At 43.8% G+C, this 17,285-nt stretch overlaps 8 protein-coding genes across 8 annotated transcripts; 2 read left to right on the top strand and 6 right to left on the bottom strand.

Moving 5' to 3' along the window:
• Positions 1-317: 317 nt before the first annotated feature.
• On the bottom strand, positions 318-2,261 carry EYB26_004252 (uncharacterized protein; the record flags this gene model as incomplete). Its single annotated transcript, XM_054263546.1, has 4 exons — positions 318-1,264; positions 1,313-1,802; positions 1,859-1,863; positions 2,111-2,261. The coding sequence occupies 4 exons, from the start codon at positions 2,259-2,261 to the stop codon at positions 318-320; spliced, it is 1,593 nt and encodes a 530-aa protein (XP_054119521.1).
• Positions 2,262-3,223: 962 nt separating this feature from the next.
• EYB26_004251 (uncharacterized protein) lies at positions 3,224-3,790 on the bottom strand (the record flags this gene model as incomplete). Its single annotated transcript, XM_054263545.1, has 4 exons — positions 3,224-3,284; positions 3,337-3,493; positions 3,555-3,632; positions 3,688-3,790. 4 exons carry the CDS (start codon positions 3,788-3,790, stop codon positions 3,224-3,226), a joined length of 399 nt encoding a protein of 132 aa, XP_054119520.1.
• A 1,141-nt stretch (positions 3,791-4,931) lies between these two features.
• On the bottom strand, positions 4,932-6,859 carry EYB26_004250 (uncharacterized protein; the record flags this gene model as incomplete). Its single annotated transcript, XM_054263544.1, has 5 exons — positions 4,932-6,123; positions 6,200-6,370; positions 6,450-6,620; positions 6,701-6,794; positions 6,853-6,859. The coding sequence occupies 5 exons, from the start codon at positions 6,857-6,859 to the stop codon at positions 4,932-4,934; spliced, it is 1,635 nt and encodes a 544-aa protein (XP_054119519.1).
• An 882-nt stretch (positions 6,860-7,741) lies between these two features.
• EYB26_004249 (uncharacterized protein) lies at positions 7,742-8,734 on the bottom strand (the record flags this gene model as incomplete). The annotated part of the gene is made up of 1 exon (XM_054263543.1): positions 7,742-8,734. One exon carries the CDS (start codon positions 8,732-8,734, stop codon positions 7,742-7,744), a length of 993 nt encoding a protein of 330 aa, XP_054119518.1.
• A 301-nt stretch (positions 8,735-9,035) lies between these two features.
• On the bottom strand, positions 9,036-10,025 carry EYB26_004248 (uncharacterized protein; the record flags this gene model as incomplete). Its single annotated transcript, XM_054263542.1, has 6 exons — positions 9,036-9,398; positions 9,476-9,517; positions 9,579-9,634; positions 9,702-9,810; positions 9,871-9,876; positions 9,975-10,025. The coding sequence occupies 6 exons, from the start codon at positions 10,023-10,025 to the stop codon at positions 9,036-9,038; spliced, it is 627 nt and encodes a 208-aa protein (XP_054119517.1).
• Positions 10,026-10,625: 600 nt separating this feature from the next.
• On the top strand, positions 10,626-11,522 carry EYB26_004247 (uncharacterized protein; the record flags this gene model as incomplete). Its single annotated transcript, XM_054263541.1, has 2 exons — positions 10,626-11,415; positions 11,485-11,522. The coding sequence occupies 2 exons, from the start codon at positions 10,626-10,628 to the stop codon at positions 11,520-11,522; spliced, it is 828 nt and encodes a 275-aa protein (XP_054119516.1).
• A 1,199-nt stretch (positions 11,523-12,721) lies between these two features.
• EYB26_004246 (uncharacterized protein) lies at positions 12,722-14,218 on the top strand (the record flags this gene model as incomplete). The annotated part of the gene is made up of 5 exons (XM_054263540.1): positions 12,722-12,814; positions 12,871-13,703; positions 13,761-13,893; positions 13,959-14,032; positions 14,110-14,218. The coding sequence occupies 5 exons, from the start codon at positions 12,722-12,724 to the stop codon at positions 14,216-14,218; spliced, it is 1,242 nt and encodes a 413-aa protein (XP_054119515.1).
• A 652-nt stretch (positions 14,219-14,870) lies between these two features.
• Positions 14,871-16,687, bottom strand: EYB26_004245 (uncharacterized protein; the record flags this gene model as incomplete). The annotated part of the gene is made up of 3 exons (XM_054263539.1): positions 14,871-14,901; positions 14,992-16,292; positions 16,352-16,687. 3 exons carry the CDS (start codon positions 16,685-16,687, stop codon positions 14,871-14,873), a joined length of 1,668 nt encoding a protein of 555 aa, XP_054119514.1.
• Between the last annotated feature and the right edge of the window lie 598 nt (positions 16,688-17,285).

Raw genomic sequence — 17,285 nt, 5'->3', positions numbered from 1 at the left:
TTTTATACTATCTTTTCAGCAGCCTGCTTTTCAACTTCATCGCGCCGCGCCTGGGCCTTAATAGATATAGTGCGAAGAAGAGCGAATAAATCTTCTCTATACTCCTCGTCCCCCCAATAATCTCATTTATAGATTGCAGGTATACTATATAGCAACAATGCTGTCATATTCTTCAATAATAGCTTAGATTTATCCTTATCCTTGTCTTTATCTTCAGAGAAGAGGTTTGCGAGCTCCTGGCGACATTGTTCCTTCATGTATACACTTAGTAGCACTGGACCACAGAGACCACATTTATGAACTATCGATCTGGCTCTTTATATAGCCCACCTCGTGATGTATGCAAAGGCAAACTTAGCATCAATACTAGTACTCAGATCATTCGATTTCTGAGGTGCTATAAAATCAAGGATAGAACGAGATAGATTGCATCTATTGCAACAGTCCTCTTTCCTCACTAAGGACTTGGTGTTCTGCCCAAGAGGGCTTAAGAAAGGATCCCTATGGCATAGATTGTTAATAATCTTTTTCAGAGCTGCTCCCTTCTTTGCAAGGCCTGCGCGCCATTTTTTCTCGTTCCAATTCCATGTCCTTCTCTCCAGGGATGAATCTATATGACTGAGTATATAATCATCTCGTACAGTGGATCGTACACTCTCTGTATCTGAGATGTCATCTAGCAACGTCGTAGTGCTTGACTGGCTATTGCGCCGGGAATTTGCCTTTGACCATTGACTTGGATCGACGTGAATGAACTTAAAGTTCTTTTGCGTGGTCCCATTCGTCTCCGTGCTATCATTTTCATCGATTCCGAATCGGACAAATGCCCAGTAAGGAAACATCATTACCACTCTACCCGTCCGACCCTGGCCGCGTGCTGCTCGACCTGCTTTCTGAAAGAGATCATAGATATCAAAGTTAATAAGAAACTTCCAACAGACAACTTGGTCCACATCCGGCAAGTCGATACCTATACCCAAGGCGTTGGTTGCAATCATGATACGAATTGTAGAGTGCTTCTTCATAAATTCCTTGACGTACAAATCCTTGTCGGTTTTAGCAAGATGCGAATGGTATGGCCTTATGACCTGACGAACACTCAATTCTCCAGTACCATAACGAAGATATGGTTTGGTAGAATCAATTGCGGTTTGGACGAATAGCATATTACATAGAGCAAGATAGGCCTCTATAATATCTGAGATATTTTCAACAAAAATAATCGTCTTCAGTATATTCTGTGGTGACGCCTCTTTACTGGAAACTGCTCTATTAAGTATGAAGCTTAAGACATTCTAGGAGTTCAGCAAACCACGTGGTATAGGCTTCATATCAAAAAAGATATCATCTCGGTCAATTGGGACTTGGATGATCTCCGTCTGATGAAAACTATCACTAACTTCATGAAATCCAGCCTTGTCTAATATGATTCCCTCTACCTCCTTTGTGACAGTGGCAGAGCACCCTAACCAAACAACGTCTTGTCTAAGACTATCTCTCAGAATTCCAAGCTGGAGAAAGGCATTTCGGAAACCACTCCATTGTGATATAAGATGGCATTCATCGATGGCGACTAGTCCGATTCTTCGCCCTAATTTGGGAAGTCTCAATAACTCCGGGAAGATGCCTTTAGTTGCCAGTTCGGGGCCAACTAATATATGGGTATAATCCCCATCTTCAATCCTTTTCATGATGCCGGGCTGGCTTTGCTTTGTATTCGAAGTAAGAAGGACTGGTATGACACACCAAAGCTTCGAAAGATCGTTGAACTGTTGCTCTCCTAGCTTCTCTAATAGGATGATCTGAATGGTTGTCATGTTGGTAAGAATGCTAAAGGCATAAAACAGAAGACTCTTACTATAGCTAGTGCGAGCAATGAACACAGTATCGCCTTTGTTATATATAAGCCGTCGAATAACCCGTACTTACTCCTCGCGAGGCTCGTGGTTAGAATTTAGCTTCAAATCACGAAGAATCCTCTTCAAGCAACTCGCAATTAGATCGTGTTGATGTTCAGCACGCTCGGTCGTGTCATAGTCCCTGATAATACGTGGCAGATCCTCCAGGCTCATTGCCATGATCTCGTCTGGAGTCTATAGTCGCTGTTCACTACGTTTCCATCCATGGTTCCCAAAGCCTTTGCGTGAACCAGGTGTCTTTGGTGCATTCGCTTTCTTCACTTTCTGTTTAGCAGGCGTCTTCGCAGGTGTCTTCGTGTGTGGCTTCTTTGCCTGGTTTGGTGTGCCGCCGGGTGTCGCCATATTTCCGTCATTCCACGATTTTTATATCTTCCACAGTTTCCGTGGCCAATCAGGTGATTGCAGAGTATATGATCGATACCTTTCTAGGACTCTCTTCGTCCAGCACTCGAGGGATATGTTGGGGTAGGACCTGGGCGCAGGCCAAGTCAGTATTGGGTCCCACCCCTGTACAAACGACAAGCATTTCGCGATTTCTATACTTTCTATACTTTCTATATTTTCTATAGTTTCCGCAGCCAATCAAGGGGCTTTCTGCATGGCGGTAAATGGCTGGAGACTGATAAAAGCTGCGTGGTGTTGATATATGGAACGCGTTTGGCTGTGGAGCGGTCGGGCGATTTTCGCGTATCCTCTTTAACGCGTCGCTGTGGTATGGTTATTGCGTAGAATAGGAAAAAATGTAGATCAATCGATAGCCTAAGAGATTCTCTAGAAATCCACTGATGCCAAATTTTGATTATCTTTGTTGTAAGGACGAGCGCAAAGCCAAAAATATCTCTAAGTCATGATTTGGAGCGGTCGTACATACAAAAAGTGGAACATTTGTCCTCAGACGCTCTACGCTGCGCTCCGAGCCTTTCCGCCCGGCAGAAATCATAGCAGCGTAGGAAAGCGGCTGAGGAACTGAGATAAGGAAACTAGCACAGACAGCCAATTGGGAACGGATGCTTGGCCGCGGATTGGAGACATACTATGAGCGATTAATTAACTGGAGTATACGTTCTTCTATCGAACAGGATAATTGATTCCCGATCTCTCTGTACTCCTTCCACATGCTTAGTTTTCTCGCTGTACGGTACCCAGTTGAGATATTGGATTGAGCCCTTCACAGATACTATATATGTGTATATATATAACTAGTTATATATTAGCCTAATCGAAAAAGAATTTAGTTGTACCTTAACCTGCTCCAGCCAAACCAGCTTCCAGGATTGGAACCATAACAGGAAATGTCATCTCCTTCATCTTCGGTCACATGGCAGGAATTTACGCTTCGTATTATGATACACCATTCCGCAGAAGCTATAGTTTATTAGCCTACATACGATTTTGAAGTTGAAGCAATACTACTTACAAGACTTGGTGCATGTAATTGCTTGCAAAAAGAACCCTATAATGCCCAGGCTTTCCACCAGTGTATATTCCTGATGCAAAAGCAGGATATGCTTTAACAACTAGATGAGCGCACTGGGGCTCTGCAGGTGCTTCATGAAATAGATGAGGATATTGTCCTTGTAGCACTAGGCGTTAGTAGCCACACTTTGCCGGACGAGATTATTTAGGTAGGCTTACCCTTAGGATTATTAAGGGCTGCGGAAATTTGCTTCTCGATTTTTAATCTACTAAAAGGAATAACTCCGCCGTCGGGACCTATGTAATGTTAGTTTTATTTTAGAATAATGATTTGCATAAATATTGCTCATACGTGGACATAGGTATTCACTCTGGGGTGTAAAAGCACCCCACTGAATATCCAACGCTTGTATGATAATTGGTAAGATAAGAAATATCTCAAATGGAAATCTCATTATAGCTTCGACAAGGAAGTGATATAAGACTAGATGAAATAAACTGTTATAGAGAAAAGCTGATAGTAGGAGGTTTGAGGACGCCTACTTAATAGGAGGACTAGTGGGTTTTTATAAGTATAAGTACTTCTTTGTGTCAAATATCCATAATGGCACTGTAAGCTAAGATCTACAGGTATCACCGTATCCATGGATATTCGCTTCTTAAGTTCTAAATCACTCTTCATCCTGCAGATTGGATATTGACGATGCCCGAACCGTTGTATTGCTGACGAGCGAGGTGTGCTTGTATAAAAGAAATGTCAAGCATGTGAAATAGGAGAAAGAAAGAGAAGGATGCTCCAGGCTAAATCCTCCATCAAATACCCCTCCATCAGGCGCCTAATCCGGCAACTGTAGAGTTTCTGAGAACTCCTATCCAGGTTCTCCAAACTGGCTTCTTGAGGGATGTGCGGCTGCATCGAACCAACAGGCCCTCACTTTCATACCATGGAGTATGATAAGAAGCCGGTATGGATGTAACGTAATATCTTACAAGGCCTCCAGGAGAGCTTGGAGATGGGAGAGCTCTTACACATGCTGCCTGTAGCTAGCAGTAGATAATGCCGCACTATATCCTAAGAGGCAACGGAACGGAAACCCCAATGTTCTGGATAACTCTTGAAAGTGGGAATACCAATCCAGGGAAACTAGCACAGACAGCCAATTAGGAACGGATGCGTGGCCGCGGATTGGAGACATACTATGAGCGATTAATTAACTAGAGTATACGTTCTTCTATCGAACAGGATAATTGATTCCTGATTTCTCTATACTCCGTCCTCATGTTTAGTTTTCTCGCTGTACGGTACCCAGTTGAGATATTGGATTGAGCCCTTCGCAGATACTAACTATATATATTGGCCTAATAGAACAAGAATTTAGTTGTATTTGAATTGGAGCGCTCGTGCAGAAGCGTCGACACCTTTTATTTCTATGCTTTATAATTTAGGTACTGTATTTTATACGATGATGTGATTTTGTATGATTAAGAAGATGATTAAAAGCTTAAAAAAATCATTATATGTATCTCTATCAAAAACAATCTGGTTCATGCCCTCGTTTGTTTTATACGATAGATGAACTTGAAGTAGAAAAAAGATCAACAAACGTCCCAACAGTCACTCTGAATCTTATCCCACACATCATACCCATCTAACAGAACCATGCCCATACCAGACCACAGATGCGTCTCTATATGACAGTGCAACAAGAATGGCCCAGGATTTTGCACGAAGTACCTAATTGCTATCCAGGCCTCTCCTCTCGGCGAGGTAACGAATGTGTCTCTATATAGAGGCTTGTCAAGGAAGAAATTCTGGGGGCATGCGGCAACACCCTCATCAATGGAAGACCAGTCAAAAGTGCCCTGTGCGGAGCCGATCAAGAACATCTTGTTTGAATGTTTATGAATTGGGTGAGGGGGCTGGACCGGGGTGATTGATGCGTCCCCTAGTCGCAGTTGATAGACAATGTCAACCCAAGTGTTGTTCTTGGTCGCGATCTTAAGAGATTTCTCCAGACCATGAGATTTTTTGTTGTATAGAACAGGCTCCATACCATCAAGATCTGCTGGAAGTAGTGATTTGCCATTAAGAGACCACTCCCATGAGGAATTGATACGTGATAGATTCAATAAGAAAAATTTATCTGCCTTTTCAGCAGGACGTATTTCTGGGAAAGGGGGCAGAACCGAGACGTTCAATGCAACAACGTCTGGTGATGTGGGCTGACCACCATAGTTGATGTAGGGCATAGATTCCCTGGTGCTGTTCTCTGCACCTCGATACTGCAAGTTTGCATAGCCAGCAATGATCTGATTACCACCGGTGTCCGTAATGGTAATGTTGTATTTGGCAGGTTCCTTGTCAAGTTTGATAAGAGCAGCATACCGTTCACCGTTGTAGAGCTCAAATGTGTCGGCAGATTGGGGCTCTATGTACCTGCCATCAACTTCGTAAATCCACATAGGGTGTTCGTCAACGGAAACAACAAGTGCTTTCTCACTAGCTGCGCCAATAAAGTTGAGACTGGCCCAGCTACGACTTGGGTCAACTTCCACGGTGGCCCGGGACCCTTCACTAGTCACACAGCCATCGTTCAGTCTAGGCGGAAGCTTTTCAGGGTGATGCCCCCAAATACCTTGGGAACCCGTTACAAAAGGCAGGCACCCCTTGTCGGTGACATTTGCTTGAAGCACATTCTGGACTGAATAGGGCATCAAAGAAATTAATTCCTCCTGTGGTGGGCAATAAACTGAACCCTTGCCTTGAATCAGGATGCTGTCGGAGCAGCTGCATGGTAAATTAGCCTCAGATGCACAATTCCAATTGGGGTTTGAAACATAAGCAAGGGATAAGAGCCGCATACAAAATATCGTAACCTGACTGTTTCATTGCATCCATGTACTCGAATGAGGTATATTGACTCCAATCCGAGACGACGATGAGCTCGGCATTCCGCACTGCCTGCCTTATAGCGCCTAGCTCGGTTGCATCGGTAGTAATCATTGAGAAGGGGTCTTCTGTCTGTTGAGATGGTCTGCATCGCAATTAGATTCGATCAGGTGATGATAACATAATATCAATCTGGAGAGTAGATTTTTGTGGGACATGCTTACCGTATATGAATCGCGCCGTAGAGGCCATCTTGCACGGTAGCCATGTCATGGGAATGATACCAATAGGTGCCATATTCGTTGGCATGCCATTGATAGGTGAACATATTCTCAGGTGGTATGGCCCATTGAGTAAGGCCAGGTACTCCATCCGCCCACGCCGTGTTTTTCTGTCTAGAAATAGAAAAACACGATTATCAATATAAATTCTTTTTTTCCCCAAAAGAAAGTAATAGAGAGGATATTTCTCATACTCGATGCCATGAAAATGCACACTGGTATTGAATGGTAAATGGTTGATGACAGTCACCGTAACGTCGTCACCTTGATTCAGCACCATGGGCGGCCCTGGGAATTGTCCATTGATAAATATCATTTCTCTTTCTTGTCCATTTGGGGCGCCCACCCTCCATGTGAGGTCAAGTTCAAAATGAACACGGGTACCATGGACCAAAGTCACTAGAAGGCCCCAAGCTGGCCATATTTGACCAGAAAGCACCATAATCCGAAAGTACCTGGCCGAACAATCGCGAATCCGAGGAATTCTAGTTAACCAAATCAAGAATGTAGGGTAGAGTTTTCAAAAAAAGAAAAGCGATGGAGGATGAATCAACAATTGGCCCCTTGACTCGGCAGATCTCTGTGAGGAATTGCAGCTTGATATACCTCTAACAGATACTTTGTCATTGCTAGAAGCTAGAGTTTGAGTTGGAGACAGAGCAAGTCTTTTGTATGCAATCGAAAAATCAATAATATACAAAGAAAAATAGAATTAGGAGCCAAAACAACCGGATTTGGAAGGCGGTATATGCAAGTTATTGTTTTCATATATGCCGAGCTTCAGCAGATTATCTCCGGACGATGTTCACATAGTCAGCATTCCTCGGCCGTAAGGGCCGTCTTCCAACAACTCTGAGTGGCCATGCTCCTGTTTACTAATTCTCAAGCAGCCGCTTCCAGCTGAATTTGTTCCATTCTGGAGGTCGGCTGGTTCTATTGGCCGTTCTAGAAGCTAGCATCACGCGTTTTCCATTCAAAGACAGACTCGTTCTCGCTTTAAATGACGGCATAATATTGCACAAACCGCTAGCTTGCATCTTGGATCCAGAAATCATGATCGGGAATGGCTTCAATTGGTGCAAAGAAGTTTTTTTGTTCGTTGACATTAGCTGTGTGCAGCTTTCAGAAACAATGAAAGGACCGCCAATATCAAAATCTATCTATATCACATAGTTTATAAACCCAAAATCAAATGCACAACATCCCAACAACATCAAGAATACACATGCTTGAGCTTAGAAAAGATATACACAGGCGATCTTTGCCGGTTCTATGAATCTTCCTCCAACAGGCGCACTTTGGCCACCATTGGTCGCGATAAACAAGGTTTCCCATGGCCCATTTTGGACAAACTGAACGGTGGTTGGCCCTGCAATATCGGTTGAGTTGATGCCACCATAAATAGTCTTGGTTGTATGGGCATCATCACCAAGATCAACTGCGATAATGGAATTTTGGACGAATGTTGCTATGAAAGCGACACTTCCGTTGGGAGCCAATGCGAATCCATCTGGAACAAGGGTTTGATCTTTCAGAATAATCTCAATAGGTCCATTAGCAGTCCCTTCTTCAAGATCAACAGGCACACGACCAAAGACCTTGTTTTGCGTAGCCGTAAAGTAAAGATACCCATTTTGCATCCGCAGGTTACTCACTCCAGCAAGGCCAGCATCTTGGATCACGACAGTGTACTTGGCGCTAGTTGTGTCTAGCTTATAAATGGCTCCCCGAGTAGCGTCTGAAATTAGAACATTGACCGTGTCTCTCGTCTTCTGAAAGGTCACTACTCCGTGTAAAAATTGAGCTTCTGGAATCGCTGCAATCAGGCTGGCAGTGCCTTTGCCGTCTGATTCGATAGAAACTTTCCAGGCCGAGAATGAGCCTGCCACTGGCGTAAGCGTGCCAGTGTCCAAGGTTCCAGCAATAACAACGTATTCATCGTCATCAATCGAAGAGATTCCAATCAAATTATGGACGTTCGGGATGGTCACGGCCAAATGAGCAGTGCCTTCGTCCACATTAATTGTCCATACTTCCGGCACATCAGCTCGCGTTATGACGAGATCGTTATTCGGTCGATTGGCAATATTTGCAATCCAGGTTCCATTGTCGGGATATTGAAAGACGGTGAAGGGGCTTGCTTCCGCATTTATGAATCCCGGTGTGTTGGTAGCAAGGGCTAGCAAGGGCAGAGCTGCGGCGCCTAACAACGAAAGGGCAGTATTCATCTTTTCGGTAAAAGTCTTACAGCCTCACCATCAAAAACGTTTGATAGAAGATAGACTGAATTCCTGTTTGACTAAAGGGACTTTTTGCAGTGGAAGATAGATTGAAATCATGCAAGATTATGTTGTGGTACACAATGAGACTGACTATTCTACAGCCTTGTCGTCGCCAAAGAATTTGCCCTCATTCCAGCAGCGCCCAAGACATTCCACCGTCATGTCGGTGATCGGGAACCAATTTCCGTCTCTCTCTCCTTGCTTTGCGTGTTTTTAAACTCAATACATGTTTGAAACAAAAAGAATTTTAGTGGTGACAAGCCTTGAAGACGTCCTCGAACTGATACTCATTCCAACGGACTGTTGGCTTTAGACCAGCAAACTTCCAAACGCCGTTCACTTTACGATAGTAGTGCTTATTCGTAGCATGCCCATGGCCCTTAACTTTGACGGTTTTCAGGCTTGCGTCTGTGTAGACTTGGTGGGCAGCTCGTAGTTGGTGATGACCAATAACCTCAGTATCGGATACCTTCTCCCACCAGGTTCCACCAAGTAAATGCTGCGTTTTGACAGTAGGGTCACCCAGAAAGCCTGGATCAGAGACCATATCCATGTACTCCTCGTCAGTCATTGACTCCCATCGCTGAAGCCCAACTTCGGTGTAATCAACCTGTCCAATGTGAGTTAGCCAATATCACAAGCATTCTTTTGTCCATGAATGTGTGCGCCGACTGCTCGGCGACGTACTGTCAATGTTGGGGCAATGATACCTCTGAGACGATCCCAGTCCTATAAGCTTCATGTTAGTTTCTGTGGCTGTTATCTCATATGGGTTACGTAGTTTGGATACCTTGGAGTCGTAGCTGTCGGCCCAGTCAAAAACCACCTTGGACAGTTCAAGAAAGTCTAGTTAGTTAGTTAGTTAGCTAACATATTGATTCAAATTTCAAGATGATCGAATTTTAGTTTCTACCTTGGAAGCTAATGTCCAGACTTGGTTTTCTGGAGCTCACCCAGCTCGAAGGCTCAACATCGTTCCTGAGAGATGGTGCCATGCTGGAAACTTGGAAGCTTTCGTCTAGCTGTAGCGAAGCAATCATAAATAGGTATTTTTAATAGTAGTCATAGCACAAATAACTCACATTGCTCTATAGAAATACGTGGCGTTTGATATGGTGACAATTTCCAAGGTTATGATAAATATTGGTGGAAATCGTACCGTCATTTATTAAGTTTGACTACGTACTGAAAACATTTCAAACTTATGAATGCAAGCAATCCTGCTTGTACCCGCCATATTGGCAAAGTGGCCAGCAGGGGGCGGTTTGCATCCCCGGTCTCCCTGCTACTTCACCGCAAAAAGGCCTCATCACGAGAACAATGCGATCAATTTCATCCGATTTTAGGAGAGTGTTTGTTTGTTTGCCATCCACCTTGGCGTTGTAACGTACCCTGAAGAGCCAAAGAGAGAACAATTTCCGAAAGCGGAAACTTTTCAGACAGAATGTAACCGACAGCATATCGTACCTTCGATCGAAGCTAACACATGACTACTGAGTTCCATATTGGGGGTATACTTTGATTCAAGTCATTATAGGCTAGTTTAGAACGTCTGATTTCAGTAGAAGCAGTTGAACGGCATTATGTTTTCCAATTGTGGAAAGGGCATTTTCTTTGCCAGATACGCTCCCGGTCGTTGAGGTTTCACCGCGCGTAATGCAAGGAGATATAGTTTGAGCAGTTTTGGCCTCAAAAAGTCACTTAGTGCTATATATTACGTAGGTCGAGGTTGGTATTTTATGACTATAACATATTCTCCGTCTCCCTCCAGAAATTGACACGAGGCAAGTCATTTTTGATTTCACTCATCTCCTTGTCAAATAATTGCATATCCAACATGGTAGCTCCAAGTAACAACGCAAATGGCAGCATTGGTAATGCTACACCTCGAACCCTTGTCGGTAAAGTAGCCCTTGTTACCGGAGGTGGGCGCGGTATTGGCGCCGGTATTGCCCTTGAACTCGCAAAAAGAGGTGCATATGTTGCCATCAACTACTCGTCCAGCGCCAGCTCTGCCAACCAAGTCATTCAGTCCATCGAGGCTGAGGGCTCTCGCGGCGCTGCTTTCAAAGCCGACATTACCAAAATCGAGGAGATTGAAAATTTGTTCAGCAGCGTGCAGAGATACTTTGGCCGCATTAATATCGTTGTTTCTAATGCGGGTGTCGAAAAATTCAAGCCCTTGAGTGAAACAACTTTGGAGGACTTCAACGAGGTTTTCAACGTCAACACTCGTGGACAATTTTTTGTCGCCAAAGCTGCTCACAAGTACATCGAGGAGGGCGGACGTGTGATTCTGATGTCTTCCATCGCCGCCGGTGTCAGTGTTCCGGGCCATGCTCTGTATGCCGGTAGCAAGTCGGCTGTTGAGGGCTTCACGCGTTGCTTCTCTGCTGATTTTGGCGACAAGCGTTGTACGGTAAACGCTATCGCACCGGCCGGCATCAAAAGTGACATGTGGTTGGCGAACGCTTGGCGATATGCTCCAGGTTGCGACAAAACTTCCTCACTAGAGGAGATCGAAACCGCTTTAGCGAACGGTAGCCCCCTGAAGAGATGTGGTGTTCCCGCCGACATTGGTCGGATTGTTTCTTTCCTTGCCAGCCCAGATGGTGAATGGATCAATGGTAAGACCTAGAATTATATTCCATTTTATCCTCAAACGCTATACTAATCTTTTACTTTACTGTATTTAGGGCAAGTCATTCCAGTTAATGGAGGCGCCAATATCTGAGTCACTTAGCTAAGGTGCTCTAAAAACCATTCGCCAAACATGCTTTGCGATTCCAACTTGGATTCTTCCAACTGTTATCTGTCATATTTTGTAAATAAATTGCCAATCATTACACCTCATCTATATGCGGGTGACTGCTCACTGAGCCTATTTAAGGATTCTGTTCTGTTTTATGTTCCAGGTACTGTAGCAGAATTGTTGGCTACTTGAAGATGTTCACCTTGATTTATAAGCCCACGTCCACATTCATACAGATACTTGTTCGAGTACAGTATTCTAACTAGTCAGCGGTAAATTAAATGTTAGTAGAGAAATATTGCCTCACGAGGCTAAGGCAAACCGCATTGTTGCTTCAAGTCAATGTAGAAGACCAAGTCGGAGTGGGTGGAACTACCATAAAACACGCAAACTCGCTATAATTGTGTCTTCTATAACCAATACGTAGTATGTTGATAAGCATCCAACAATCAGTCCCACGCGTGTCATGCTAGATGTATGTTGCCACAGGATACTTTGTGATGAATGTTAATTTTCCTAATTTGGATATAGTTTCCGTTTTCGGAAGTTTTCTGCACCATGCGAGATAAGCCACAGAAGTCTCAGCTCTTATGTTACGCAACTTGAAGCCGACATTAGATCAGCCTCCTTGCTGTAATATATGTCATTTCATCCCAACAAAGGTAAAAATCAAGGAATCGCATGTTTTGAATGCACCCTACCGACACAAAATCATGACTTGACCCGAGCAATGTGGATACACTCCCTTCTTGGTGATTCAAGGGCGGTCGCAACCGGAAACTGGAGTAAGTGATGGTATTGATGCCTTTGGTGGATCTTGCGGAGCTATATATAGATGTATGGCTATTGAATCCGGAAGACGGAGTGCCAAATGTCAATAATTCCCCGTAAGACTTGCCCTTGCTTGGAGAGGAGGCGGTCGGAACCTGGACTTTGTAACTGCAGACGGAAGGAATATTTCATTTTAAAGAGCTCTGATGACACAATTAGTCCCATCTAAGAGATACCCAGGCGCGCATTTGGACTAAGCGTCGATTCAATTTGATTTTAAGTATTTGATGAACAGACTAATGAACGAAAGGAGACCGGTATTGAGGCAATAAGTGTTTTCTAGTCTCTATTCTTTCCTCTTCAGCTCCATCTATACTGTTTCTCCGATAATTCGTACTCCCTGCGCCAAAATGACGAATTGGATCTTGGGCGACAAGTTCTATGCGGTCTATCCGCACAAGAATTCAATCAAGGGCTTGTGGGAGTCAAAATGGAAAGCTGCTGTAAGTTTGTTACGTCTGAACTATTGACAGGGATTATACTTACAGGATGGACACAGTGCATGAAAGGTGTCTACCCATTCCATGACGGTGCTTTTGAAGATTTCGAGCCCATTTTTGAAAATCTCATTGCCGAAAATATCAACGATGCATATACGGACGAGTACACGAATTCATTTCTGCCAACAGCAAAGGCCCTCGAGTCCAAGGCTCTTGAAGCTGTCAAAAACGGTATCAAGGAGAAGGCAGCAGAGTATTACCGACGTGCCGCTGTAGTATATCGCATCTCCCGCTTCCCCTACGTTAGTCCTACTACAAAAGGAAACACTGTCACAAGTCCGCTTAAGCGTGGCGCTTTCGACCGTCAAAAAGAAGTTTACCTCAAAGCTGCCTCTACATGGAGTCCACCAATCAACGAAGTGGTCATCACACACAAGTACCGTGCAGGGAGCGATGGCGAGACCATCCCCCTCCTAGTTCGCGTTCCACAGCTAGCAGACATCACCAATCAAGTCCCGGTCGTACTGCTCATGACCGGCCTAGATGGATATCGCTGTGACAATTCCCAGCGTACTCACGAACTTGTTGGTCGCGGATGTGCAGTTGTCATCTGCGAAATTCCAGGTACGGCAGATTGCCCTGCCGATCCGGCTGATCCAGAATCAGTTGATCGGCTATGGAACTCTGTGTTGGACTACATGGCTTCCCGACCAGAGTTCAATCTCAAGAAAGTTGTTGCATGGGGTCTGAGCGCTGGTGGTTATTATGCGGTTCGAGCAGCTTCAACTCATCGTAACCGATTCCTAGGCTGTGTTGCTCACGGACCAGGTACTCACCACTTTTTGAATGAAGCTTGGTTAGAACGAATTGATGACCATGAATACCCATTTGTGTGAGTATCTTCTTCGAACATAACCCATTTAACTCTAAGATGCTAATGAACTTATAGAATATCCAAAGCACTGGCCGAGAAATTTGGCTTCCAGAATGTGGAAGACTTTAAAAAAAATGGTCAGAAAAAGTTCTCACTTCTCGACAATGGTATTGTGAAAAAGCCATCCTGCAGACTTTTGTTATTAAATGTAAGTTATTTCTCTCAGCTTTGAAGGATTTGAATTCATGATAGATGATTAACCACGGTTAATAGGGGGTTGATGATGGAGTGGTGCCAATCGAAGATTCTTTACTTCTGTTCAACCATGGAAGTCCCAAGGAAGGTCGGTAAGTCAATTCGTACCTACGATATTTGTTTAAATTGTTTTTCATTTGAGTTTCATACAAACTAACAAGAGTTATAGCTTTGTCGAGAAATTGGCACACATGGGCTACCCTGACACCCTGGTCGTAGCCTACGAGTGGTTCGATAATCTTCTAACCCAGGGGGAGAACCCAGGTCTAAAGAACTGAGGTATTCCTAGAAAGGACTTTAGTTATCTATTAGGATTGTTGTTGTTTTTTTATTATTTTTGAACTCGTTTTGTGTTATGTGTTTTGAACGTTCTTTTCTTGATTCAACGCAACATTCATTCAATTCCTGTCTTTGCTTCATCCTTTTTTGAAGCTTAAGCAATGGAGCGTTGGCCCAACCTCTTGACGTATGTCTGTTCTAATTTCTTCTACTTCCATACACTTATGGTGTACATAATATTGTTGGATTGCGTGCTCTTTTCTTGACCTATGTATGGCACTAGGATTTGGTGTTTAATGAAATTGTGGAACGTTATTTCAACAAAATACACAATGTAGATAGATAGTGGTTGCACGTCCATGGATCTTAGTTGCATTGCTAAATCAATTTAAATACTTTAAAAACTAGGGAAAAAACCATTTTTTGGATACCAAGTGGTCCCATAATATTCTAAAAGAGCCAAATATATAAGAAAGCTTGTGCTAAATACATGAAGGCTTCTTGAATATAACTAACCTCCTCCCCTTCGGAATGGTTTGACAATAACCGTGCTTCTAATGATAGCAAGAGCAGAAATACAGAGAATGCTTCAAGAAGCAATGAATGACCGAGTGCTCAATCGAAAATGGAAATTAGTTGATGCTTCCCGTATTACGGGAACGCAAGTGGTGGGTAAATAGCCCTAATTCGGAGTTAGCACAGGCATAACAGAACACGAAGGTTGCGATACTGGATGCAAAATGATCCATAGACAGAATGAAGGGAGACTCACCCTGAATCACCTTCGTAGATGTAATTATTTTCTCCAGTTAGATTTGTACCTTGATTTCCCACCGCATTTCCGTTGGTAGGCGATCCATAGGCGTCACAGATACGGAGATGGTCAGCAGGTCTGTACAAATCTTGTAATTGTTCTGGTGCCTCGATTATGGTAGCCACAAAGCCGGCTTCGACGTGCCACTCGATATGGCAGTGCAATAGCCAGACACCGGGATTGTTAGCACGGAATCGAATAACTGCATGTCCATTGTTCTCTACCATGATGGTGTCACGGATAACTGGAGTGGAAGAGACATTTGCGTAATAACCATTAAAGAAACCACCATTAACCTCGGTACGTTGTATAACCTGGAATTGATGACCATGCATATGCCAAGGGTGAAGGTTATTGTGGAAGTTATTGATCACAATCTCCACAACTTCGTTGTGTTTGAGAACAAGCGGGTTCACCTCACCATACACATTTGGGTTGTTGTAGTACTCTGAACCAATAGTCAAGGCTGTGTAAAGAGTGGGTACTTTCTGGGGTATATATGTCTTGCCATTGACAGTGAACCGACTGACTCCGTTGATGGTAGTATGTCCAGTATTGAGGATGATTTGATGATCAACTGGTTCAAGAATCGGCGTGCGATTATATGGCACAAACGTCACATCATCAATAAATTCGAAGTTATTGATAACAGGAGGTGGTGGAAGTGGCATAGATTCATTGTATACTAGCCATGCGGTAGCATTCGGGTTATAGGCGTCAGGGATAGCCTTGTTCTCGTAAACGAACATCATGTTGACGTCCATGGTATTCCAGAAAGCGTAGTTGTTTTTTGCATCATCCTTGGTCTTGATAAGCACACTCAAACGTTGACCGGGTGCAACTCGGATGTTCTTCAGGCCAACTGGGTAGGGTTGCACCCAGACACCATCGACCTCGACAACAGTCATCTCATGATCGTCAAACAGGAACGCATGACCAGGCCAATTTCCGATGCAGATGAAACGAACCAAGTATGTCTTGCCTGGCTGGACCTTGAACTTGGATTGTGTGGAGTCATTGATCAACGCAACATCAGGTATTGGCTCATTGCCAAAATTATTCTGCGCATTGCTTTTAGATTGATACTGATTGAGAAGGTCAGACATCTCCTCATGATACCAGTCTGTCAAAGTGACCGTGAACTCATCATCCCAATGGAAAGGGGGTTTTGGATCATGAACAATCAATGGGCCGCGCAAGCCATCGGGATACTGCCCCATGTTGTGTGAATGATACCAATATGTACCAGCTTGGTCCATCTGGGTTGTAAATCATAAATCAGCAACGTGTCCAATGAACTCATGGGTTTGAGACTTACAGTCAAGTTGTAGCGGATAGTTGAACCAGGAGGAACAGGGCATTGAGAAACACTCGAAGCGCCATCCATAGTACCAGCACCGTATTGGTGTAAGCCATGCCAGTGAATACCAGTAGACTGGTTTCCCAAGTTATTTGTAACGTCCACAATCAACTGATCACCAACATTGACGTCGACTTGTGGACAAGGCCACTTATCGTTAATACCAATCACAGGTCTCCCATAGCCATCTGGGGCAGCATGGACCCAAGTGACGTCCCACTGGAGGTAGACATCTTTGGCCGCAACAAACTGGACAAAGCCAGACACACACAATAAAGCAAACGAAGGAATCATATGAAGAACTTCTATATCTGTCGGCTGAAGTTGGGAAACGAAACGAATGTAGAAGGATCGACTGTTAGTTAGAATTAACGACCGACACGCATTGAAACAACAAAAACAAAAAGCTTAGCTTCTAATGAATGACTGCACGGTGCCGAAAACCTACCAGACAAGAGAAAAGGAGGAAAGAGATCCGCTCAACTGCTTTTATTTATTCGAACGCAGTAACACGAGGATGTTTTGACTTGACTGTTTGTGGAAATATCAACGCGAAGAATGCTTCACACTGCACAACAGAACGTAATTCGTTGGGAGGCAAGGAAATTACCTTGAAAATCTAGACCTGACAGGTCTGGCCACGAGCAGAATTCTGCTAGAAAGAAGTGATTGGGTTGGTGAAATTGTGTTTCCAAACGAAGGAACGATCTGTTGATCAGTGTGTAGGTGTAGAGTGCCGAAATACCCCCCCCTTGCGTCGGTTCAAAAATTCTCAGATAATGTACCTGGTGATCAATTGAGAAGGAATAAATAAGGTAGTTAGTTTAAGACAGGGTGCGTAGCAATATTTTTATAGACGCAGAAGAAAGTATAAGGGACAATATGTACCCCC

This window comes from Talaromyces marneffei, chromosome 3, assembly GCF_009556855.1.
Source record: "Talaromyces marneffei chromosome 3, complete sequence".
NCBI classification, from domain to species: domain Eukaryota; kingdom Fungi; phylum Ascomycota; class Eurotiomycetes; order Eurotiales; family Trichocomaceae; genus Talaromyces; species Talaromyces marneffei.
Note: the sequence above shows the minus strand (reverse complement) of the source record. Positions and strands in the feature narration are given on the sequence as shown.